The sequence below is a fragment of the Trachymyrmex cornetzi genome, unplaced genomic scaffold (genome assembly GCF_001594075.2).
Source record: "Trachymyrmex cornetzi isolate Tcor2-1 unplaced genomic scaffold, Tcor1.1 scaffold148, whole genome shotgun sequence".
NCBI lineage: Eukaryota > Metazoa > Arthropoda > Insecta > Hymenoptera > Formicidae > Trachymyrmex > Trachymyrmex cornetzi.
The window spans coordinates 582,353-609,695 of NW_017296070.1; the positions used below are offsets into that span (position 1 = coordinate 582,353).

At 38.4% G+C, this 27,343-nt stretch overlaps 1 protein-coding gene across 2 annotated transcripts in view; it reads left to right on the forward strand.

The window, feature by feature from the left end:
- brp (ELKS/RAB6-interacting/CAST family member bruchpilot) overlaps positions 1-27,343 on the forward strand; it is a 71,350-nt gene that overhangs the window by 41,990 nt on the left and 2,017 nt on the right. Inside the window, exons 5-14 of one of the 2 annotated variants that reach the window (XM_018502642.1) lie at positions 5,494-5,568; positions 12,000-12,167; positions 15,226-15,393; positions 19,364-19,627; positions 19,831-20,217; positions 21,832-22,134; positions 22,353-22,505; positions 22,587-22,775; positions 22,976-23,115; positions 23,337-25,560. In XM_018502642.1, the coding sequence (XP_018358144.1) occupies positions 5,494-5,568; positions 12,000-12,167; positions 15,226-15,393; positions 19,364-19,627; positions 19,831-20,217; positions 21,832-22,134; positions 22,353-22,505; positions 22,587-22,775; positions 22,976-23,115; positions 23,337-25,560 (4,071 nt within the window). The remainder of the gene's footprint in view (positions 1-5,493; positions 5,569-11,999; positions 12,168-15,225; positions 15,394-19,363; positions 19,628-19,830; positions 20,218-21,831; positions 22,135-22,352; positions 22,506-22,586; positions 22,776-22,975; positions 23,116-23,336; positions 25,561-27,343) is intronic. The other variant, XM_018502643.1, reaches the window with a different exon arrangement.

Below are 27,343 nucleotides of genomic sequence, written 5' to 3' on the forward strand. Positions count from 1 at the left end.
TCATCCTCGTCAGCCTCATTGTAGTTCTCGTCGGTTAGTTTCGAGAGCCATCGAGATCGGAGAAAACCGGGTTGATGTGGTCAGTTCGAGAAAACAGAGAGTGGCAGATAGAAAAATCTGTTGTTCTCGTCGAGGGTGATCATCCGGAAGGAAAGAAAATGTGTGTCTTCGGGGAAGATGCTAGATCGCCGCGAAGAAGCGATCTAGGTGACAGAAGGTCGAAGAAAAGGGCGTACATAGTAGGATGACTTCTCTGTTGAAGGGGAGAAGAAGCTGAAGAGCTGGCGCTGGTGCAAGAGCGAGTCGTTGAGACGACGACTTCAAGGCTCAAGGCTCAAGGATCTTTCAATTCCATTCGTCTTTTCCTCCGAAATGTCGCGTATTATGTACGTACGAAACGGGAGTCCGTGAGAACTAAGATGGCGGCGCGGAAGATAAATAAACTCGGACTTCGCGCCACGCGATGTCCCTGCTGAACCTGTCACAGTTGCGTTTTGAAAAATTAAACTTTTATTATCCCGGAAAATGGCTAGGAAATATATTTGTGGCACTATTAAAGTTTTCCCTGGATATCTACATTATATTCATCTAAATATTATTTTAGACATTTTATTTAGAGTGCAATAATCGAATTTCGATTCATTTAATGTTCATGTTATATTTGAGCAATTAAATTGTATATATATATATATATATAGTATATATATATATGTACACTATTTAAATATTTCTTTACGTCAGGATACTTGAAGGTAAAGTCAAAGGTGTAAAGTTATAAAAGTTTATAATTAATTTAACATTGTATTGATTTGTTGAAATGTGAAGTCTCAGAAATATTCTCCAATAATAGCGTTTCAAATTTCGTTGCTCAGTGTTGAAAACATTACAGTATTATGAAAAAATCCTTGATGCAAGATACGATTATTTTGAAAAATGTCTTCAGATACAAATGAATCAGTACCTCTTTCCTGACTTTCTTACAAATTATTTGTCTTCCTAGTTGAATCATCATATGATAAAAAAGAGAACTAAACAAATTTTATATAATAAGAAAATGAAATAAAAAAATGTTGAGCATCAGAAACGATGATCAAACACAGCGATGTGATAAAAAATAAGAACATTTTATGTGAAATCAATTACGTAATAATAGAACAAATTATGTTAATCTTTAGACTGAACTCAGTACCAAGTCGAACTCAGCAGGCACTATACAAATTGTAGAATATGTGGAACGGCGGCACGAACGTTTAGTCGGAAATAGAACCTTTAGCTGTAAATAGAGATCACTTAGGCAGACTTTGTCGCACGAACGTTTCCCTGAACGAAGTAGTGTGTTTCTCCTTAATGTATGTCGCTCTCACGCAAGTACGGGAATAGGCGAGCTCGAAAGACGTCTACGCACATTAATTTAAATGAACGAACTTGCAAACTTCGGATTCAAACTTTGCAAATTGCGTTCCGCTCGACACGAGCAAGTTATTATCTAGACAGGCGAAAATGTCTTGTCGTGAGCGATCGGCCTATGACGTTATCCCGACCTTCGGGTTATCAACCGCCGTTACTAACTTTCCCGTCTTCCTTCCTGGAGGAAGCCTAGGAGTCATTAGTGTGGATTCAGAGTAACGTAAAATAAGCGATATCACCGTAAGTGTGTCCCATAGTGTCAACCCCGCGAAACCGACCGAGGTCCTTTTACTTCTCACTGACTCTCGTCGATCGCACGTGCACCACCATACGACACTTTAAAGCGTACCTGTTTTTCTTTACTACTTCGACATCTTTTTTTCTCGTCACGCGACATCTTGAAACGCAGAGTTCTCTATTTTTTGATTCGATTGTACTTAGATATCATAGGTATACAGGGTGAATCCTAAATGATAGGTGTAAGTGCAGAGCGTTACGTGAGACGCCTCGCGATGGAAAAGTACGCGCGTTTCGCGGATGAAACGGAATCTCGACGGAATTAAAAAATAACGTCAGTAACGGAATTTTTAATGATAAGAATTTTTAATAATTAAAAGTTACCGAACCATCACCAGCCAAAGTATATCTAACATTACAACGTATCTTAAAACGGAATCTTAAAATCAAAGTTATATATAAACATACTGCATTAATATTATATATTTTCATATTTTATAAGGTTTTAAGTCACGAGATTTCAGAAGTTCCGAGAAGCTCAGTCCAACATATCTGTCAATAAAAACCCGCTTGTGCGCACAATATTGACGTAGATATTTCATGACAGCTGATAATTCTTAAGTCAATGAAAGGCTATTAAAACTTAAGAAATTTACTGAAGAATTAAATAGCTTCGCTGAAAGAACAGACGCAATCCGTGCGTGTTAGGTCCGAAGTTATCACTTCCTCGAAGTGAAGTTTTCTTCGGCGAACTCTGTTTCGAGACCGCGCAACACGCGATTCATTTCTAATGCGAGGAATTCCCAGGTTGCACCCTGCAGATGCACAGACATACATGCGTCGTTCGAAAAATCCCTCTGTGTTTATAGCGTGATAAGCTTTCGGACGATCTTTGATCTTCCGTTAACTTTCAGTAATAGCCCTCCAGAGGGCAATAAAGAGGAAAGCTAGTTGCTCCCGCGACGCGGATCGCGGAGAAAGTGGAATAGGACATATGTAGCCAGACATGTTCTTGGATATCAAGACTAGCGATACTCAGATTTCTTTGCTTCCTGGAATACGAAACATGAATAAAAGCGTTGCTAATAATTCAAGTAACGCAAAAATAACATTTTTTAAATAGAAATATTTAAAAAAAAAATTACATAATTCATTTGATAGAGTTTTAAATCGCGTCTTTTAAAATTCTTAAGAAAGCAGTATAAAGTAATACAAATTATATAATAATTTTTACATTATTATTTTTGACCAGTAAAAGAGAGCAAATAACAGTTACGTTATGGTAAACATCTAAAATTCTAGTTATTGCAAGATATATCGGAAATATTCTGATGGATATTTTGGATACTTTTTCTTTTAAATGTACCCAAATATCCGAAGAACTAATTATTCTGGTTATCCAAGAACATTTATCAGATGCTGATGATGTATGGAAAAGCGTTGAAGAAGCGCGAGACAAGAGGGAGACTTGTCGCGAGGATTCTGGATCTCGCAGTGAGAAAGTCAATGAAAAAGTCGTGTATGTTTCGGTAGTTTCTATTACGACGCGGTTAAAAAAACCATGCGTACTCCTAAAATTCTTATAGGCCTTAGATCGTGAATTTATGAGAACACTGTTGAAATCCTAAAATGTCTATTATATGAATGTTGATCATGTTTGCGAACACGCAGCGAGAAATCGAAGATGAAGGAAGAGATTATAAAAAAAGAGAGAAATTATTCGAATGGCACGCAGAAAGGTCTATTATATATAAATATATATATATTAATATGCATACACATGCATCTGTAAATATATATGTATGTGAAGATCTTGTATTCACATATGCATATATATATATATATGTGAGGATGCGTATGCATGTACGATGCGTGTGTAGATAAGAAGAAAAAAAAAAGTATACCTGAAGCTTCCGCCGAAAATAATATTTTCGTAGCTCACAGCGATTTAATCCCACGCACTCCTTTCTCTAATCAACCTTCTCTTTTCCTCCCGACATGCCTGGGGATGTTATAGGTTATACCCGGCTTAACTATAGCTGCATAATGTATCAGATCGAGTTGAGTACTTCTAACGCAAGTGATTGTCGAGAAGTTCTCATTCTGTTCCGAACGTATCACGCTCAAAATGTTCCCAACGATCCTTCCGCTCGCCGAGGCTGTGCGCGCGTTCTGAGGTTGTGACAATCCTTATTTTTCTATTCTCTGTGTACACTAGATCGTAAGACGTCGTGTCGCGATACATCCGGGTGTAAGGCCTAGGGTGTGATCCACTTAACGCTGCAAATACATCGTTGACCAATCAGAAGAAAGAATTTTACGAATTGATCAAAGAATGCTTCAAAGCATTTGTAGCGTGAAGTGGATCGCACCCCTAGTCTACCATCAGTCGGGAGACAGTGTCGTATGTTGTGTGCATGCGTATAACCTTCATTTTTCATGTAGGATGTCGATGTCAACTGCTGGACGTCGTTTGAATTGGTCAGGTCCCATCTTTTACGACTAACGACATCCGACAATCATCAGCTAACTTGATTGTAGACGAGGCCTAACACGCGAGAATCCGACACACGACGATCGCCACGTCCGCGCGGGGACGAGAACACCAGGGCGTCGATTAATTAATCGTAATTCGATCGAACTCGAATTGCAACGATTGCGAAATGCACTTACAGTGGTCAAGCTGGGTATAACCGTGACCGATCCGTTCTTCATCCCTTCTGGGTTTCCTACAATAAACCATTACCTAAGCTTTTAAGTCTTAAGCCGTAAGACATTGACCAATCGAATGTGAGAAGAATAATCGACTATGATTGGTGAATTTCTTACAGCTTAAAACTTAAGGCTGAAGTAACGACTTATCGTAGAAAGCCTATTCTGCCTATTCCATTGTATCGAGGATAAAACCGCGACAACCGGCATTCGGGAAGACAGTATCGAGGGAAACCGATCCTCTTCTTTCGACAATCCAGATATGTTACCCGGTGCCTCGGCGACGTTACGCGATTTCACTCGTGCGAAAGACGAACGTCCTGAATTTCACACGCTCGCAAGGTCAGCCTCATCTTTAAAGCTTTAAACGAACGATCCTCTTCGGACTGCGCCTCCTAAACTGAGGAGACGGGCGAGATACGCTCTCGTGATAATGAAAAACCGGCATTATAATATTGAAAACTGTTATAACCATGCTGCTGCTGCTGCTGATGATGATAATAATAATGTGATGAAGAAAAAACTTAAGGAGGAGAGTTTGTTTTCGCGCGTTGCCAACCTCTGTTTCCGCGATGCCGTGATCCTCCTTAAAATCCTCAGCAGATTCGACACCCTGGTGGCTGATACAAGGATTCATCGGATTCGCAATAGATCTCGCACAGAGGAGAAGAGAGATCATTGATTTTTTTTTCTTTTTTTTTTCTTTTTTTTGGCCAATTTATTTTGGCCATTGCAACGATGCATCCATCGCAGCTCGTTTTATTCTAAATCAACCTTAATTAAAATTTGTAAAAAATAATATAATGTAATTGGTATTACACTAAACTTTTTCGGACGAACGGCGGTTTTCTTCTAAAGACGTTTTGCGTTATGTAAAAATATTATAAGTGCGTATATTTATTTTATAAACATTTATTTATTTTAGAATATAATTTTAATCGGAATCATGTAATTCCCATTTTATGGCTTTGCTAGCAACATGATGATTTCAAGATGGCAATTTAGAAATGGGATTATGGCAAACGCTTTTGCGCTCAAAGGACATTTTTCTTTGCTTACATTCGTCTCGAGAGGACGAAGAAAATTAAATTAAATCTATAAAAGAGTTAAATGGTGGATGTGAATTTGTTTGCGCAGGTTGACTTCTCGCGGATGAGACGACTGCATTTTGCATACCAAACGCAAAAATCTCAACATACGAGTCGAATATTGGTAAACCATTTTCGTCGCAAGTTTATATTTTTATTTTATTGGCATCACATCTTCAGACGATCAAATCATGTCGACGAAATTATCGGACATTCAAATTATTTTCATGTTTTTTTGTAACTAAATCAAAATTACAACAACGACGACGAAGATAATTATGTTACCATAAACAATCAATCATGACAAAAAAAAAGAGGGAAAGAAAGAAAATCACATTTTCCTATGTTTTTCCGCAGCTCACAATATTTACATATGAGTATTCTTTCCTCATCCTTTCCTTGTTCAATAATTTCCTATTTCAAAAGAAGAATTCACAATTTCATATGCATACCTGCCACGCGACACAAAACGATCAATCAAATATCAATCATTGTGTCACGCATTTCACATTCTTTGCTTCATCTTCATTCCACAAAATTGAATAATTGCAGTTCTCGACTACGACAGTCGATCTTATACAAAAGTATTACAGTCATTAGTAATTTCATCAACTTTGCGATTGTCATGTCATTAGATCGAATATGAAATCTTCGAGTCGCTACAAATCATTCTCTCTGATCATCGCGGGTTCGTGCTCATCTCTTCACAATCATTGAATCACAAATTAGTCGAAGCAGACTTGTACATGAAACACATACGCGCAAAAATCATCGCACGAGATAGATTGTTCGGTAGCTCCCATGATGATCATCGTCTCTCTTCGAGTCGTGCAACTCGCATGGGGACTTAGGTCCAGCATGTTGCATGCATCGTTAGGAATTACGTGGTTGTAGTGTACGTCATCGCAGCAGACGTTCATTATCGTTCACGTTGTCATCGTCGTCATCCTCATCATCGACATTTTACGAGCTATTCGTCGAGGCTCCTTGCAACGCTGTTCTTTCATGACGTTAATCAAGTCATAGGAATTAATCTCTTTAATTATTTTGATCGTAAATTATTGTAAAAGATACTTGAAATAAAATTATAAAAATCTTTTATTAAATACATATACTAATCATGATATAAATTTAGGAGATTTTTTTTTTATTAATTAAGAGAGGAGAGAGAGAGAGAGAGAGAGAGAGAGTCGCGAGGAGCCCCCATAAGCTCGCTCGTCCAACATCGCTTTTATCGTCGTTGAACAATCGTCTAAGCTCTCCCGGTGAGATCGCGTCATCTTTTCCCGTTTCATCTGTTTGCTCGCGATGTCGTGATTGTTTTGATCATCGTCGTCAATTACGCGAGGATCTGAGAAAGTGGTCGCGCCGAGAGAGCGCGCCATTTTAATGCGAGTCATCGGCAAGTATACGAAATTATCCGCCGTCATTGTTTCGTAATCCCTCTCTTGCATTATCTCCTTTACTTCTCGTTCATCCCGTCCATAGAGACCTTGGTGTCGCAATTAGAAAGACGCATGTCATCCCTCCCCCATATATTATCAAACCCCTTTAACACCCCGCCAGTCTCAATCTTGAGGCGCTAAATGCATGCTGCACGCGCGCGCAGAGAATCTGCATCTGTCATCTAGCTGTCAGCTCCGTTCGTCCCGTTCGGCGAATAAGACATACGTGGACATCAGGATGACGATCATTGTCCGCGAAGGTCCACGAACGTCGGATTACCTATCGGGAGAGCTCGCTAATTCGGCATTTCGTCTACGAGAGTGAGACGGAGAGGATCATTTAGTTTATCTACGAGTCCTGTCGCGTTGGAAAATTTTCTCAGTCGAAAGAAAGTATTTTTTATGACTAGAGTCCTTTAGTTTATGTCCAAATGTTTAGGGCCTATCTTGAGAATGTTTACGTGCATAGAGAATTTAAAACTTAAATTTATCACATCATAGAAAATTTAATAAATGTAGTCTTGATTGATTGTTGGAGAAATGCAAGAAAATTTAACTGTAATCTAAAATCAAAGTAGGAAATTGTTGTTGCAAATAGAATTATTATCCATATAGTATCGATTTTATCTATTTGCATTATTACGTAGGAATTCATCGATTTTATCTATTTGCATTATTACGTAGGAATTCAAAATAGTTTCATGCTATTGTTAGATATAAAATAGATGTATTGTTCTATAAGGATGATCTGCTCTCATTTCGTGCATGCATCGATAATTGAGCAACATTAAGTGACAATGAAATTGACGTATTAATTTTGCGCGGCTTTCCGATACAAGCTTGCTTTCATTATAGAGTATAAGTGATAAAAAAAGCAAAGTAATGAATTTAATCGCGTGACTCGTAGATGAAATAAATGTCACCTCTTGCCCAATAGAGCTTAAGGTACAACTAATAATTAAGATAGAGCTAAGTTAGCGATAAGTCAGCAATGGATGGCAGTCCCCAATTCCGCAGAACTCTTCTGACAGTCGGAATGAATATTTTCTTATCGCCAACAATACATTACTAAAATAATTAAATACAGATTTAAAAATTTAGTTAAGATAAAAAATAACAAGCTTACTATGATATTTAATTAATTAAGATATTGAATTATAATATGAGTATGTCCCAAAACCTTCGATCTTAATTTTAACAACAGACTCTTTGACTAATTCGAAGCAGATTTTTCTTTTCTTGGAATGAGTTATATAACATTGATATAAAAAGATAAAAAATTTGTCTCGAAATAAATTTCCGGGCTTTATATAATAAAAGTCCATTACACATTTAAATTCAAGTGAGCTTAACTGTCTCAACGCCGTAATTAGAGATTTAATTACTTAATTATTCGATAAATATTAAAACGTTGTATATAAAAGTATGTGCTTTGAAATTTCTCTCGTATGAAAAATTGACTCCGAATTCGCCGAGGAGTCTGTCATTATAATTAAGCTCGTAGATTCCGGGACATCTAAGATATAAGGACGTAAAAACGAGCGGACGTACGTTCGGAAGAGGGACGGCGGAGTTGGACGGCCTTCGTGGTGAGCGAAGCATTATTAAACGTGGTGCCCCAATATTCTAGCTTTCTGAGGAGGTAAGGAAATTCTTCACCCGCCCAAGAAGCTCTTCCGAGCCACCATCATCATCACCGCCACCACAACCACCACCATCCTTCCCTCTCTGTTTCCATCTACATGATTACCGTATTACGTAACGGAGTGTTTCGATGTATATCGTAGCCACTGTACTTGTTACTCTGTATATCTCTTTCTGTCTCTGTCTCTTTCTCAAACTCTGTCTTCCTATTGGCGTGAATCGTTGACCGACTGTCTCGCAATCATCATTTCACGCATCTCACGTAAAAAGAAAAAAAAAAGCTTACACACCGGTCTCTAGACAATGATTTCTTAGAGGAAGACCGTTACTCTCCCAGACTCGTCATCATTCGAACTCATCCATCCCATATCGGTCGGAAGAGCGAAAGAAACGAAGGACTTTCGTTCATCTTCGTCAACATCATTCGACAGAATCGTTGTGTGCGTGTGCGTGCGTGTGTGCGACCTAGTGACACCGTAGATAATCATCGTAGATAATCATCGACGTCATCGTCCTCGAAGCGAGGGAGTGCGCACCCTCCGTCACTTCGATGACTTTGAGGATTGATGTGGGGCGATATTGCCGCCGTCGTGGATGCCGCGATAGCCGCTGTCGATTAAATCGATAGCTGATGCTGGATGAGAGCGAACTTACGTCTTGAATTTCTTCTCTCAAGTGCAGATGCAGATTTCTCAAATGTCTTCGCATCTGAGAAAGGAAATATGATAACGATTCGCTCGTTTCTCATCTAGTGTCTTGACTAGATGTAGTATGAGACGCATGACAGAGATCCTCTATCCTTGCTACGCGCGAATCAGATGATTCTCGTAATTTAATTTGGACACTTTCTTACGTTTGAAATCATCTTCATGCAAAATAAAGGAATTATTACTCTATATTTATACTATATGTATGACATTTGGCTAAAAAAATTAGAGCATATATTGAACAGCTACTAATACATTGCAGTGATATATTATTTATTGCACGGAATACAAATTTCTCTGTTATAGCTAATCCTGGTTTGTCAAAATATATTTACTGCCGTTATTATAAATGACCCCGCACCAATCTTATGGGAAAATGTCTTTTTGCGAATTTGACTAATTTTTGGATATATATGTTGTAGTTCTCTTCATTCTGAACAACCAGATTTTACATGATTACTGGACCTTCCAAGGCTTGTAACACGGAAACGGCTCATAGGATCAAATTGTGCCCATTGAGATATTTGTTCAGACTGAAGAGAACTACAACATATCCAAAAATTAGCCAAATTTGCAGAAAGACATTTTCCCATAAGATTGGTGCGAATTTTACATGATTACTGGACCTTTCAAGGCTTGTAGCACGGAAACGGCTCATAGGATCAAATTGTGCCCATTGAGATATTTGTTCAGAATGAAGAGAACTACAACATATCTCCAAAAATTAGCCAAATTCGCAGAAAGACATTTTCCCATAAGATTGGTACGGGGTCATATAAACTACGGCAATTTTACATTTATCATTTAGCTACCACACATAATTTTTAGTTACGGCAGCTACTTTCCGTGTGTAAAAATTACAATCTAAAAAATCATTTTTTAGGAAGCAAAGCTCACATTAAAACTCGGGAATTAGAATACAAGAATTTAAGTTTTCAAGCACTAATTATTCTCTAATTAAGCCAACATTTTCTTTGGCTCGAAGTCGAAACTTCGAAGCTATGCAATTCCCAGGGAGGATCTCACGGAATCGCGATCTCGCTCGCATCGCGTTTACGTACGTAGTGATTAGTCAGTAGTAGCTGTGTTGCGTTTATCACGACTCTGCTTTAAGATCGTCGCGAGATCTCGCATTCTGACGATATGTCGCGACGAGTCTTTTCACGCGGCCTGCCGGCAACCCAGAGTAGACGAGCGTAGGTACGTACACGAAAATAAAAGAGACATATCGACGTGATATATATAATCCCGAATATTTCTACCCTTCTCCAAGCGTGCGCGTGAGATTTCACCTCTTTGTGTCATATGTCTCCAGCACACTTCGCTGTGTGTGTACACGTGTGTGCATATATATTTACTTATATACGAATGTGCATAATCCATACGTATAAATAAATATATATACATGTGCATCTTTTACACTCCCAAGAAACACTGTTTGTAATTTTGTATCGCTGGCCTCAATTACGCTGCATGCTTCGTGCAAATCCTATCCGAGTACGACGACGACGTTTTTTTCCTCCTTGATTTTTTTATTACTTTTATACTAGATTCTCTTAATAATTATTACACTAAGAAAGTCCATGATCCAGGCAGTCAGTTTGGTCAATGGAATCGATCAATTCCAGTGGGTTAACTAACTCAGCCCAAGACTTTATCCCTTTTTAGATTAGTTTTAGCTGTGTGTAGCTTGAAAGGGAAGTTAGTTAACTGCGATTAATATGACAATTAACAATGTGTTGTAAAAAGTTTAAGAATTCATTAATAGATTTTGGATTTGAGCTCAAAGTTCAAGAGATCGGATTGTTCTTATAAATTTAGGTTCGACCGAAACTGGCTCGCACACGTAGTTTCTTGTTTGACTTTGTAATTAGGTCATGATCGTAATAGCTCGAATGTCAGCCTTCTTTATTAATCCGTTCAGGAATCAAGAAAGGCGCATAAATGAATTAAATATAGCAACGGAATGGAGTAGGACGACAATGCGACTTGATTTTTAATTCTCGATGTGAAAACCTTTTGCAGAGTCGATCTACGTCGACGTAATTTTAATTAAAGTAATCTCGATCTTTCTCAAGAGCGGCTCGTGTCAAAGTCCAATGGCAATTAAGTAACTCCGTGGTTATATCCCGCAAGGCTGTTCGCTTGGAAAGCAATTTCGCGCGCAATTTGAATCAGGAATAATTTAAGATATGCGGCACGATGCAGGCACGAAAAGTGTGTTATATAAGTGCATAAAAGATATTTTTTAAAGTTATTGTAATATCATCGAAAAATTGGAAAATACTATCTACTATTTCATTGAATTTTTAAGAATAAATTAGATTTACAATTTTTTTCAATTAACTCTCGGAGTTAAAGGACTTGATAAATCGGAAATATTTAAATCTTAATAAAAAAAATTCATAAATTACGATTACTCGTTTCGACAGTTTTCGATATTTTTTGTTTTGAAAGTTGTCGCCTTTGCTAAATTAGAACTCACTGTCATCAACCAAGTTAGAAATATCCAAACGAGCCTACAGCCACGGTTTTGCATTAAAAGAAGACATTTGTGCGCGCATCCTTGCCTGGTCCTTATCAGATGAGGTTATCATCGTCGTCGTACTCGGTCATGGTGAAGAGCCTACAGACGGTTTCAATACCTCTGTCGCTCGTCGCCATCGTCGTTACGTCGTCTGTTGTTGTCGTCGTCGTCATCGCCAACACGGACGGAGCTCAGGGACTGATCCTCGCCTGGACGACGAATCTTTTCGCAGCTGGACGAGCTCCGGACGGAGGTACAGCGACGAGACCAAGAGCTGCTGGCAATGTCGGCGAAAATGAAGACACTCGAGGAGCAACATCAGGATTACCAAAGACACATCGCTGTACTCAAGGAATCTCTCTGCGCCAAGGAGGAACATTATAATATGCTGCAAGCTGATGTAAGTGTAACTTTAATTTTTTTGTTTTATTTAAAAAATGTAGTGTCATAAATTCTTAAACGTATATTATTTTTTATGCAGTTAAATTTTGTAATGCAAAATTGTAAAGAGGTTTAAAGACGTATTTAACAAATAATTATAGTGTTGTTAAGAAAATAATTTTCACTTAAGTGTAGAAAATAGGTTGTTTAATTATGTTGATGTAATTTTATTTGTTATGCTTAGAAATTTGAATTTAGAAATAAATTTGCTAGTTTATTAATCATTTCTCGTTGCTTTCGGAAACAAAAAAATTTTTAATATTATTATAGTTTGAAAATATATGCGAATTTACAAAAATTTGCCAAATATGTTTTCGGTAAACAAGTTTACCGCAGGTTTTGTTATTCACACTGATGCGAAACTGGAACACAACTGAGACTCGAAATCGATACCAAATTTCTGACCGCATCTCTAAAATCCAAGTATTTGTCGAATACGTTCTCTAGCATGTGGTTGCAACAAAGTTCCTTAACCATTCTAATGCTGTTATCCGGAAACTCGCATGAAGGATCATTACCTCAAATAAAGAAGTCGTTGGTTTAATTTTCCCAGCCTTTACACGCTCTTTTAATACTTTTAAGAGTTAAAAGCAAGCTCGGAGAGCTAAGAAATTTCTTTGAAGGTCTAACATCGAGTAAAACTAGGACAAAGCTGCAAAATCGAATTTGAATGATGTGATCAGAAATGTTGACCCATCTCACGCAAACCCCATGAATTCTAAAACGATCATTGAACAAGAAAAATTATTGACGCAAACTTTATTTCAAATTCATCCCTGTTTTCAATTCGTAAAGTAAATTCTTGATTTTCAATGCTCCAGCATCTTACGAGATGTAATCTTCTGGTTGTAGGATGCTTAAAATTAGGAAGAAAACCAAATTTTTAGTATAAAAAGTACAAAAATCTCGCGTTCTTATTTTATATTTTCAATTAAAAATTTTTAACTTTTTATTTTTGTCTTATATTTAGAATTAGTTAAAAACTAAGAATTATTTGAGGAACAGACTTTCAAAATGCGTTTTGTCCAAAATTTGTAATTTTTAGAAAACGAGAAAAAAAGAAATTCTGCACACAAGAAAATTACGCATTTTACAGAAAATAATAATATGCTAATCAATTGGATGTAAAATATTAAACAAAATTGCTTAAAATGTTAATGCATTTTGTTTGTTTTTAGTTAAAGAACATAATGCATTTCAAAATGTCTGTTTTTATCAGCACATAAATTAACGATGAAAAAATGCTTTCTGAACACAGACTTCTATAAATAGATGACTTCGTCTCCATGTTTGAAGACAGCGCTGGGCAGCGCCATATTTGTATTTGCTCACTCTCACATAGATAAATCACACGAAGGATAACGTTTGTGTTTTCACATAAATTCACGCGATACTCACAGACACGACACATATATATGCATATGGGAATTAAAACAAGGAGTTCTCTTAAAACAACGAAAAGCTCGGAATCAGGTTCATCTCTTTTTATTACATTAACAATGAGTCAGCAGTCTATTTATATAAAGTGTGTGTCTCTGAACATCGCAGAGTAGCTTATAATGAGCCTTTCAACACTGAACACTACGCCATCTCTAACTAAGAAAATGAAATTTTGGACACAATGCATTTTGGAATTTTGCTCTTCATTTAATAATGAAAAACTGAACATCTGTTTTTTATCCCAAATTGTATATCTTTTATATATCCAGGGTTGGGAAAGTTACTTTTTAAAAGTAACGCGTTTCCGTTAGCGTTATTTATTTAAAAAGTAACTTGTTACTCATTATCGATTTTAAAAAGTGACGCAGTACCGTTACTAAAAAATATAAATGATAAAAAATCGTTACTTTTCGTTCCTTTTTTTGTAATTATGCAGGAGACAGGCCTACTCACCAATTTTTATGAAATTAGGATTATTCGACGTGTTTTTGAACGAATCTGGCAGAAAAATAAGTGTCGCTCTGCCCGGCGAACTGAGATATTAATGGTTATAAAGTTGATGTCTATTGATCGTTTCGTGCAAAAATGTTCGAATAACTCTAATTTTATCAAAATCGACGAAAGCAAAGCTTGTTTTCTACATAGTTACACTTTTTTAAATGTTAAAACAGGCTTCTAAGACAGAATATAATTTAAATAGAAGATATTTAGAAAGATATTTATCTTAGAACATTTTTATCTTTTATTAACGTTTTACATACTTATACTTAATTCTATGGTATTTCACAATAAATCGCTTTCTGTGATATTTTATTATATAATAGATATTTTAGTTCTTATGCTGAAACGAGGATAGTGAATGAAACAAAAATAGGCAAAAAGTTTTTCGTTTAGCTATATAATCTTATTATCCGTGACGGCCGTGATCTATAAAAAAGTAACGACACAAGAGTAACAAAGTTAGTTTCGTTACTAAAGAAAATGTAACGTTATTACTTTTCCGTTACTAATAAAAAAAAATTAACAACGTTACCAAATCGTCATAAAAAAAAAAGTAACGAAAATGTAACGTCGTTACAAGTAACTTCCCAACCCTGTATACATCATAATGTTAATTGCTAAACACTGTATACAAAAAAGTATCGAAAAAGATCCTCTCTTAATTAACTTCTCAAAGCAAACTCGAAGAGAAGAAGAAGAAAGTTATACACCCCTTAGAGAAGGGTTCTTCCCAAATGAGTAAAGTAACGACGACGCATGACGACGATCATATCCGTTTGACAAATCGGTACGACGAGTAGAAGTTTAGTTAAAACTACGGCAAATCACGTGTTTCCGGAAGAGGCCACCGACGAAGAGAGGAAAGCCAAGCTGTCGTGCAAAACTGGGTCGAGCTTCTCTCTCCTCTCCTCTCTTTCCTTTCTTCCTAACTTATGTCGCTTCGTGTTCCGTCGCGTGTACGTGCGTAGTACGTATTGCGCGCTAAATATTCACGATTTGGACTCGCCTGGAGGTTTCTCTCGTCGACCGGTCCTCAGTGACATTCCCTTTTTATCGCTCCGCTCCGAAATGTGCAGGTCGAGGAGATGCGACAGCGGCTCGAGGAGAAGAACCGGATGATCGAGAAGAAAACGCAGGCGGCAATGCAGGCGCAACAGGAGCGCAATCGCATGAACACCGAACTGACAGAAATCAAGGATCACATGGACATCAAGGATCGCAAGATCAATGTTCTGCAGCGCAAGGTGAGCTCTCTCTTCTTCATTTATTTAACTTCCAGTTTCCCCACTGAGAAATTTTCTTCCTCAAGATTCTGTCGTTAAAAGGCTTCGTTCACTTTCATTCCACTATCTATTCTCAACTATTTTCGTCTATCTTTCCACACTTTTACCATTTTCAATACTCGAACTCGTAACGTTTGCGTTCGTCAAGAGTGATATCGCGGCGCGAAGAATTATCTCATTATGATTCATAACTTGGAACGAATGAGTATTATGCGAGAAGATGGTCGGTTCGAAGCAGATAACTTCTGCGAAATGAATTTTCTTATCCCGCATCGCGTTTAGTCCTTCGTCTGAGGAAAGATGCAAATGCAAGAGCGGACAAGTCCGGCAAAATGCTTTCTCTTATCGCGCAGAGGAAGTTAGCGCTTAAGAAAATATTTGTACTAGTACAGATTGTGAAATTAATCGTTCGTTATTTTAAGGGAAAGTGTTACGAGACGCGAAGAGAAGCTTTTCATATTGTCGTATATCTTTCTCTCTCTTCATTATCTTCCTTGAAACTATAGAAACCTTATGTTTGCAACGTGCTTATACATAATAGCGACGTTATTATTGTCCGATTCCCGCATGTGAAGAAAAGTCAGCGTTAAAAATGAAAAGTAAAATAATAAGATGTCTCCTCGTGCTTTGAAAAAAAATGTAAAAAATATTTAGATTTTTAGAAGAAGCGATTGGCGAATAAGTGACACATATATGTAGCATGGCAATACATTGATAAATTCAACACGACACACTAACGTATTGAGAATAAAAAAAATTAAATCACAGATAGTTAAATGATATATAAATATAATAAACAGTTGATAAACACATTGTTACTTTTTATTGACAGAGTAGTGTCTATAATTTTAACGTATAACAATAATTAATATAACAAGGACAGGCCAATGAGAGTGCAAACGCAGGTCGTCACGCGCGGGCGCAATAAAAATACTTTTAAATAATTATAATTACAAAGTTGAGAAGTTATAATATTATAAAATATCGCATATATTCTAAATTTTCGTACGTTTTGACTCACTTTAGAGTCATCCCCAGCAAACATAGATCGAATAATGATTCACGTTCCTCGTAGAATAGTTAAATAGCTAGCAATCCACGAGTGACTAGTCATTTAACTGTTCTACGAAGGATGTGAATCATTATTTTATAATTATAACTTCTCAACCTTATAATTACAATTGTTTTAAAGGTATTTTTATATTGCGCGTAACGACCTGCGTTTGCACTTTTATTAGCCTGTCCATGTTATATTATTTATTTTTGAGAGTCTATTATTTATATATTACAATATATAAATAATGTAAAGCGAAAGGATTAAATCAGTGGGAGAGTTGAATAATACACCCCACGTCACAGACTCCCACACAGAGGAAGAATGGAATGCGCATGAGTACGAGTACGAAATTCAATCAATCGCCTCGTGAATTGCAATCGGCTCTTTGAGAAAATTCCGGGAGCTGATCCCACAAGGGGTGACGTACGTGCTGACACTGCGAAACGTAGAACTCGGTATCGGTATCGATCGCACATGTGACGGCCATAATCCCAAGACAAAAATTACGATTGTCCCGTCGAGGATAAATTTTTAACGTCGTTCCTGACAACGCGGAAGTGCCGATTTAAGCGGAATGTATTTGCGATTGCATTTAATTGGAGATAATTTGCATAAATGTAGCATAAAGTAGAAAGGAAAATCATATATGTGCGATAAGAATAAAGATGTACAAAATGTCATACGTTACATATAATTGTGCAGTTTGAGTAGTCTGGGTCTGCAATTTCCGTAAGATTCTCCTATTAAAAAAAAAAAACACCTGTGATAAAACACGGTGATAAAAATGCGCTACGGTTATCTGTTGGCTCTTTGTACGCGACGGTGATTTTGATCTCGCTTTGATAATGTCTTTGCCTTTGATTATCGCTTCATCAGCTTCGTGAACACGACAAAGGTCTTCCCTTTCCTCTTCATGTTCGATAGAACAGATGCGAGATCCTTTAGAATTAGAGGTGCACATCGTATACTTACACAAAGTATCGAGCACTAATTGTCGCAGCTGAAAAAGACCGACGTGATGGAATGCATTCGACGTGTCGTCACATCCCCGTGATATTGCAATGTCAGAAAAGGAGAATGCGCATGAGTGTCAGTAGTTACGTCGTCGATTAGACCGACATGTGATGTGTGTGTGTGTGGTTCGCGCGCGCGCGTACTCGCCTTTATATGACATTTCTTGCAATGTTTTTGCGTAAATTGCGAAGACGCAATTGACGAAGACGTTACGTTCAGTTGCACTGTATTTGCATCCGTAGCGTATTTTCTGTCCCGTATTTCGTTTTTTGTTAATTTGCATTTCCCTTTTCTTTAAGTTACGTCCTCTACAAGTGATAAAGTGTTATTCGCAGGATCATTATGTTTCTGGCTTAGTTTTCGTCATCATTGAACTACTATACACACTCGATTCTTATGCGTAGAATTTTTCCTTTATTGCAATTGATTGCTAGAGATAAGAAATTTGTAGAAAAACAAGAAGGTAAATTTATTCTGTGGTTTCGTATAGTACTATTTTCGTTTACCATTTCTGTAATGGGTTATGGCGCTTATATTCCTACGTAAATATGAAATTAATGTTATTAATTGATTTATTGTTTTGTGTTGATTATGTCTATATCATGTATAAGAAAACATGTTAATTTGTCAAATATGAAATGTCCTGCTCCCCTTATACGTCCATTATTATATTTGTTTAATGATAAATTGTAAGTTAATTATTTTATTATGTATGTTAATTGTCTAATTTATGTAATATTATATCTAATTGGTTTCTGTACATATAATTTATGTTAATTTCTACACCTAATTTAAATATTTAATTTGATTATCGCCTGTACCATTATTAGGCATCATATTTATATTACGTTATGTTATACTATTTATAGAATCTATTATTTGCTTTCACACAAGCACCGTATTTATTTTTACATTAGCGTGCCTGTCGTGACGATGATGTCTGAGTATAATTATGTGAATAAAAGAAGGTCTACGAAAGAGAGAGTGCGTTGGCAGGTAGGTGGTTACGATAATTTACAATCCCATATTGATATCTCGGGGGATTGCATGATAGAATGTCTCTGACTGCGAATACGCCGAATTTATGATTTGCGTGAAGATCGCATGAAAAGATTATTCTGAGTTTAATTTTCTAAATGTAGCATAATTTTTATGTGTACTAATTTCTCTTTCCATGCCTTCCTTTCTCTTTATATGGTCATATCGATTTCAGGAATGAATTAAAGATCTCCAGAACTATATAAAACAGAGAGAGACATCGGTTTTTTACTTTAAACAACTTTGTGACAAGCTAAAAAAATAAGTTTTTCAGAAAAGAATGACAATGAAAAGAATATATACTTAAAAGTATCATGATCAAATATTAAAAATGACATAACTTAAAATGTCATCAACATTTTATATCTATCTCTTGGTTAGTTAAAATGACTAAATACAAAATAAAACAATTTTTTCTGCAAACTTTGATCACCAAAACTGTTTTAATTTTAAAGATGCTTTGTAGAAGGCTCTTCTTTTTATTTAAAAAAACCGACAATTCAATAAATATCACTCTTGTAGAAGAGATCTTACGATCTTTTTGAAAACCTTAAGAATAATACAAGTGTTATTTGTCGAACAGATATTCTGAAATTAAATCATTTTACTTTTGATGATTAATAGAGTAATCTTTACTTAATTCATTTATATAACTTGATAATTACATTTTTTGAGTTGTCTCACTTTGAAAATAAAGTAACGAAATCGTTTTCAAATAAAAAAATTAATATTCTCGCTTGTTTCTGTACTAACAATCGATTGATGAATGAGCTAACGCTGCTCGCCTTTTGCAATTATTGCTGAGTCTGCTGTTGACTTTAGATCGAGAATCTGGAGGACTTGCTGAAGGAGAAAGATAATCAAGTCGACATGGCCAGGGCCAGGCTGACGGCAATGCAAGCGCATCATTGCAGCAGCGAAGGTGCACTTAGTAGTCTCGAGGAGGCGATTGGGGATAAAGAGAAGCAAATGGCACAATTACGTGAGCAAAGGGATCGAGCAGAGCAGGAGAAACAGGAAGAGAGGGAATTGCACGAAAGAGAAATCGCCGAATACAAAATGAAAATACATACTTTAGAATCCGAGGTGAGCAAGGCTAGATTTTTTTTTATTTCTCATTCTTTATCCACTATTAAAGTAAAATAAATAATTAATAAAATAAATGATAAATTTGTTAAACATCTTTTTGTAAAGAGAGACTAAATAACAAGATACTGTGATACAATTGTAAAGCATTAATTAATAAAACAAAGTTTTTATATTATTTTTTTCCATGTATGAATCGCCAGGTCGAGAAATTAGGCGCGCGTTTGGAACGAGCGCAGGCGGAAAAGGACCGGTTAGAAGCGAAGCTCGAGAGCTCACAATCCGAGCTTGGCAAGAGCAAGGCTGAGCTGGACAAAGCCGCTTCCGAGGTCGGACGTAGCGGCGCAGACTGGGAGGCGGCGAAGCAGCGGCTGGCCAGGTTGGAACTGGAGAACGAAAGGCTGCGGCATGATATGGAACGATCGCAGGGTTACGGTAGAAGCACACTGAACTCGTCCCAGGAAATGGAACGCGTTCAGGAACGTGCCGACAAAACGGCCACAGAATTAAGGAGAGCCCAGGCTGAGCTGAGGGTCACGCAAGCGGACAATGAGAGGGCACGTGCCGAAGCTGCAACCCTCCAAGAAAAGGTAAGGTTTTTATTTTTTTCGTCGTTTGCGACACGATACATGAACTTTAATAGTAAATTACAATAAATTCAAAATGTGCGTGTTACTAATAAATTTATTTAAAAAATTTTTTATTTCTTTTTTTGACTTTTTCGACTCACGAAGATTGATGAGTTCGATTTGTCATAATTTGTTAAATATCACGGAAAAATAATGTCCCTGCCGTAGCTAATCTGGGTTTGTTAAAATATATTTGCTGTGGTAACTATAAATTTATAAACTATGGCGAAATAATTTGCTACTATATAGTATAGGTATCACAGCTAAGATATTAACTATGATACTTATTATTTTAATTCTCCATATTTTATACCTATCATTTAGGGCATTTAGTTACCACACGCAGTTTTTAGTTACAGTAGCTACTTTCTTTTTTCTGTGTATGTATATTTTCAGTTTTGACTGAAGTTATTTTATTATATTTTTTAATATCGTTTATGTGTTAGCAGAGTGGTACTTTATATATATTTCAGAATAGTTATTTAAGGAATAATGAAAGTATCACTTGTCCTAATTCACAAAAGAGATAAAAGTCCCGATTCGGAGCTTTCGATCTCGCGACGATTTACCTCATCTTCTTCGTTTCTGTAGCGGGAGTGCTATTTATACATCAATTATAGTGCTATCGATTGATCATACAGAAGTAACCTGGACTACTTTGCTGGAGCATACGACCTGTATACATACGTCGTCACTCGGCGATCTATTAATGGACGACTGAAGATCCATTTCGGACTGCAACTCGGCAGTTCCATTTCGTCGAGCACTTTCCGAGGATCGTGCTTGAATCGGTCACGTATCTTCGCAAATAAATGATTTTAATCGCGGTCAATTCACAAGAGTTCTCAGTATTTACCTGGAAGACTCTTTCTCATCTTTCTCATCTCGTTTCTTCTCGAACTTCTTCTCCTTTGTCTCGCTTTTCTGCTGTCACCTACATCATTGCCTACATCTTTGTCCACGCAATAAGATTTCCAATCACGCCTTCGTCCTGCACCCGGTGTCTGCAACCGGCAGCGAAGTAACGATCCCGCCACCTAAGTGACTGGAAAATTACTCTCGTACATTACCATATCGCTCGTTTCTGAAGGAGCATGGCTAAACTGTGTGCTTAAGTTTACATTTGTCCTGCTTACCATTTGAGTTAGCTCCACGCAGAGACAAATTAATGACGGAAACTAAAAGACCGTGAGAACTAACAAATCTTTCTAGCGCGGAAAATCGCATTTACGTTCGGTCTTGTGTTACAAGTAATATCTCCTTAATTGAGGGGTTTACTTTGCAAAGAGCATACTCGTGATAAAAGTATTTCTCTACAATGTTGGAAGTATGCATAAACTTTCATTATTCCTACAATAATATTTATAACTGACAGCATCAAAAAATTGCAGTTTCTACTTGCGATTATTATTGCACTTATGATTTTAAGGATCCTTAAAGAAACAGTGGAACTCATAATAAAAAAAAAAGTAATTGCAGTTTGTTCAATTAACTGCAGAAAAGCGTTAAATTTACTTGTAATTTGGAGTTAATTAGCTTTATAAGGCATCAGATAGAAATCCTTTTCTTTTCAAGGTGGAGAAAAGTCAAGGCGAAGTGTACAGACTTAAAGCGAGACTCGAGAATGCTCAAGGCGAACAGGAAAGCCTGCGAGAGGAGTACGATCGAGCACAGGCATCTGTGGCCCGTCTTCACTCCGAGAGAGATAAGGCAATCGGCGAACTCGAAAAATCACAAGAAGAACTCGAGCGCACACAGGCAACCCTCGGTAAGGCGCAACTTCAGCAGGACAAGCTGCAGAATTTATTGGACAAGACGCAAAGTGAGGTCGACAAGCTGCAGGAAAAGCTCGATAAGACGCAGACGGAAGTTCGTAGAGTAAGTAAACTCGAAAGAATCAAAAGTATTGTATGGACAGATTATTTATCGTTATAAATATCTCTATCAGCTTTAAAACGTATATATTTTAGTTCAGAATTATTTAATTAATTTTAAAGTTATTAATGTGTTAAATAAATGACATCAATTTTACATAATTATGTATGTTATTGATTCATTAAAGTACGGTTAACATACGCTATATAATAATTGTATAGATGCAAATGGAAAGAGAAAAACAGAACTACGATTTCGAGAATCTGCAGAGCCAGCTTGACAAAGCATTAGGACAGTCAACGAGAATGCAGAAAGAGCGGGAAGCGATTCAGCTTGATGTGGATCGACTACAGGACAAGTACGAAAAAGCTCAGGTGAGCGCAATTAGCTAAAAATGATTAATCGAGATTTAAATTTAACAATAATTCAATAACTTCTTCATAATTGTTTGTCAGGTTATAATGCAACGACTACAGAAGGAACGAGATAGCTTCCAGGAAGAGATGGAGAAGATGCACGAGAGGATAGAATTCCAGCAGAATCAGATAGCCAAGATGCAACGGGAGAAGGAGAATGTACTCTCAGAACTCGATTTGGTAAAGGAGAGATGGGAGAAGGCCCACAATACTCATCAGAAATTAACGGTGAGTTGAATCAGCTCCTTAGTGGCTCAGTAATAAATGATATTATCTCATAATCTTTATAAACTGTTTTAAAATAATTTTGATATATAAATGAAACAGATTTCATTTTATTAGCCAATATTGATGTTATTCTGTATAAAAGTTGAATTATAAGAAAATTGAAGTTCTCTTTCTGGTTCTTTTTCAATTGCGATGAACAGTTGGAACGAGATGATGCGCTGACTGAAATCCAAATCCTAAAGGAGAAACTGGAGAAGGCACAGTATTCTATGAACAAAGCTCACGAGGAGCGAGAAAACACTACCAAAGAATTTGAAAAGATGTTGGAAAAATACGATAGGTAATACTGACTATTTAAATTGTAAAGATTTAATTGTTTCGAGTATAACGTAACATGACTTAATAACTGACTTATAACAATATTACAGTAGGTACAAAGAATAAAGATATTTAAAACAATTTTAACTTCAAGCATTATTGATGAAATTTTCACAAATTATTTATATAGACAAATTATAGTTAAACAGAACAAAGATTAAATATTTTATGGCCATATGACAGGTCGCAGAGCGAGGTGTATCGCCTTCAGAACCGTATCGATGTTATGGAGGCGGATAAGGATCGACTCGAGCTGGAGACGGAGAAGCAGCAGATGTTGGCGACCAAGTCACGTGAGGAATCGCGTAAGGCTCAGGAGGAACTAGCTCGAGTACAGGAAATGTACGATCGCGCGGCGCTGCAACTCGGTCGTACGAAAGAGCACGAGGAGAAGTCAAAGGAGAACATCGATCGGCTGAGTGTAGATCTCGAAATGGTGCGCGAGCGCTACGAGAAGTCGCAGATCGAGCTGCGACGATTGCAAAACGAGCGCGAGAAGTTGGTGGCCGACAACGAGCGTATCAGCTTCGAGCTGGAGCGCGCGCACTCCCAGCTTAACAAGGCGCAGGCTGCGACGGAGAAGACGCAGGAGGAGCTTGCGCGTATGCAACTTGAGATTGAGAAGATGTACGAGAAGCACGATCGTCAGCAGACGGAGGTGAGGAAGGCGCAGGGCGAAGCGGAACGACTGCGTTCTGAGGCGGAGAACTCGCGCGAGGAGGTCGAGAGGTATGCAACACGTTTCGGCAAGTACCAGGAGAGCCAGGAGCGACAGAAGGAGGAGCACGAGTGGGCGAAGCTGGAGGTGGAGCGGCTACGCGACCGTTTGGAGAAGGCACTGGCGGAACTCGAACGCGCGCGGAAGGCTGAGCAGGACGCCTCGAGGCTGCGCGCCGATCTGGAGCGTGCGGAAGGCGTGCGAGGTAAATACCAGTACGAGCAAGAAAAATGGCAAAGCGAGGGTAGTAGGCTACAACAGGAGGTGGACAAACTACGCGAGCGATTGGAAGGCCGTGAGGCCGAGCTGAAGAGGACGCAGTCGAACCACGCCGAGCTCGAGGCGAAGCTGCATGAGGCGCAGCTTCAGCTCGAGCGGGCGCGCGATGAGACCGGCAAGGCTACGGCGCAGCAGGAACGCAATCGTTCGGAAATCGAGCGTGCGCGAATCGAGGCCGAGAAGATACGCGACCGACACGACAAGGTGAAGATACGATCCGATGCGCTCGAGGCAGACAACGAGAAACTACGTGTCGAGATTGTGCGGCTGGAGCGGCTGATGCAGACCGAGGGTAAGACGAGATCCGAGAGCGCAAGTATTGAAGTAGAACGTCTACGAGCTAGCCTGGACAAGGCGATCGTGGCGCGTGATCAGGTTGAACTTGAGGCTGGCAGACTCGCGAAAGAGCTCGAAAAAGCGCACCTGCAAACTGCTAAATATCAGGAAGCTACCGAGGCTACTAAGAAGGAGGTTGAACGTATCGCTGCAGATTTGCAACTGCTGCGGGACGAACGCGATGCGCTACGCCAAGAGTTGCGCCGCGTGCAACAACAACAACAGCAGCAACAGCAACAGCAGCAGCTCGCTGGTAACGAAGAACATGCCCGGATGCAGTACGAGCTGCAGCTGGCGCAACGTGAACGCGACAAGATGGCAGCAATCTTGGAGAACCGGGAGAAACACTCGGAAAAGATGAAGGAGAAGTGGGAAGCAGACGCGAAGCAGCTGCAGGTAGAGCGCGATCAACTGGTTATACAACTGGAGAAGTCGCAGGAAATGCTGGTCAACTTCCAGCAGGAGCTTAGCGCGAACGAGGCCGAGCTCGAGCGTCAGCGCGAAGAGGCTCGCCGTCTCCAACAGCGTGCCCACGCGCAGACACCCGATCGCGCCGCCAAGGAGGCGCTTGACGCGCAAATGCGCGAAGTTCAACGGCTGCAGCAGCAGGTACAGAGTGTACAGCAGGCGCAGCAGAAGGAGCGACAGCGTGCCGAACAGGCAGAGAAGCGAGTGCAGGAGCTGCAGAAGCAGTTGGCGTCGCGCGGCACCGAGACGGTTCAGGCTGACGCGGCTCAGCTTGAGCAGTGGCGGAAGTTATGCGAGACGGAGCGGCAGCGGGCAGACACTGCTGAGCGTGAGGCTGGTGACTTGCAGAAGCGGATACAGACGACGGAACGACAGTTACATGCGCATCAACAGCAGATCCAACAGATGCAGGTCACCATGCAACAACAACAACAACAGCTGCAGCAGCAACAGCAACTGCAGCCCGCGCAACAAAACGGTCAGGAGGTCGTTAGGCTGCGAAAGGAGCTGGATCGCGCGCGCGAGGAGATTCAACAGGCGACAGTGGAGCGCGAGCGGTTCCAGGCACAGCTCGAGATGCTGTGCCAGGAACTGGAGAAGAATCAGGTTAGCAGCCGCAGCGGCGGCGGTTCTGAAGCACGTGTCGGCCTCACATCGTGCTCGCTCGTGCTGCTGACTACAGTTCACAATCCAGCCATTCACATCACCAATCATCACCATAATAAGCACCATCACTATCTCCATCAGTACCTCAACTGTCACCATCACTATCATTACTATCCTGCGCACTCTGCCCGCATTCTATAAAAAAAAAATATCCCCCGATGTGCAATCGAGTCGATTGTTGAAAAAGCAGAACGATAAATCTCGTCTCTTCTTCTTCTTTCTTCTCTTCTTCGATTCGAAGACAGATACGTCCAATAGACTGTCACATACGCCGCCAGAAAAAAAAATATGTAACGAACAAATATATACATATATATATATATGTGTTAATATACGTGATTCGGGACCAACCAGACACGCTGCACCATTCATGTGCGCACATATCACTTATCGTACATGTGCGCAAGCAGATATCCGCAGCACAGTGCAACGTCCCTTCATCAGAAGATCATTACTCCAACGACGGTCTCTCCTTCCTTAATTCCTTTCTTCCAGACAATATTTCCAAGCACTATCATTTGTCGCTCATTGCTATCAGAATATGTTCAAAGTTTTTATTGTTATGATTATATTGTCTCTGTTGTTTTTTATCGTTATTGTTATTATTACTGTCAGTATTAATATTATTATTATTTATTATTATTATCGTTGTTGTATTTTTAGTCGCCCAGTGGCACTGTGATTATTATTGTTATATGATAAAGAAAGCGAACGCAAAAAAATATTTAGAACAGCTGATAATTGACATACAGATAAAAGGATCAACTGTCTGAACACAGACATTAGAGATGGAATGATAAATAAGTCAATGAAAAAATAAAATGATTGATTATAGCTTGTTCGCTCGCTTTCTCTCTCTCTCTCTCTCTCTCTCTCTCTTTCTCTCTTTCCCGATTATTATTACTATATTTAGTCATATTATTATTACGGCTGCGCTTATGCCGCGTTTAAACGTGGCAGCAAGGAGTAATCGTGAAAAAATTTATGTTGGAAAGCATGCACTGCATCAATAAGATGAGGAAATATCGCTCATATTCTCATGATTTCTCTGATTTCTGAAATTGTCTTCTGTGTAAGAAGCATGCAAGGATGTAAACCTTTATAGAAGTATGTCAGAGAACTCTCAGAGGAACGGTATTCTCCTCTCTCTGATTGGTGCACATCTCGAGCGTTTGCTCATGTACATATATTTCTCATTGTAGGTATATACGTTGTTTTATATTATACTCGCCTATTATACTTATAAATTTTTATTACAATTAATATATCTCTCTGTATGTACATACATATCTCGTTATATATTATATAATAATTAGATATGGAAGAGTGTCTGTGTCGTCGCGTTCGATTCGTTTTATTATTATTACTATTATTGTTGTTATTATTATTATTATTATTATTATTATTATTATTATTATTTACCTTCATGCATTCACAATTTTGTCATGTCGACCAGTTGGTCGACAGAACGCAGCTCTCAATCTTCCCACAAAATTTATTTTACGTACAGTAATCTCAATCTATAATCAGTTGTAGAAGAAATAAAAATATATCAATCGATTTTTATTTGTAAAAATGGGAATACTGAGAGTTAATGTGTAGCTTTACGATCTAATTGCACTTTGGACATTGAGATTTATATACGAACAAGTTATGGCAGAACACATTAAGCCAAAGCGCAAGTAGATAGTCGTCGGTTTTGCATTTTGGAATGGTCATTATC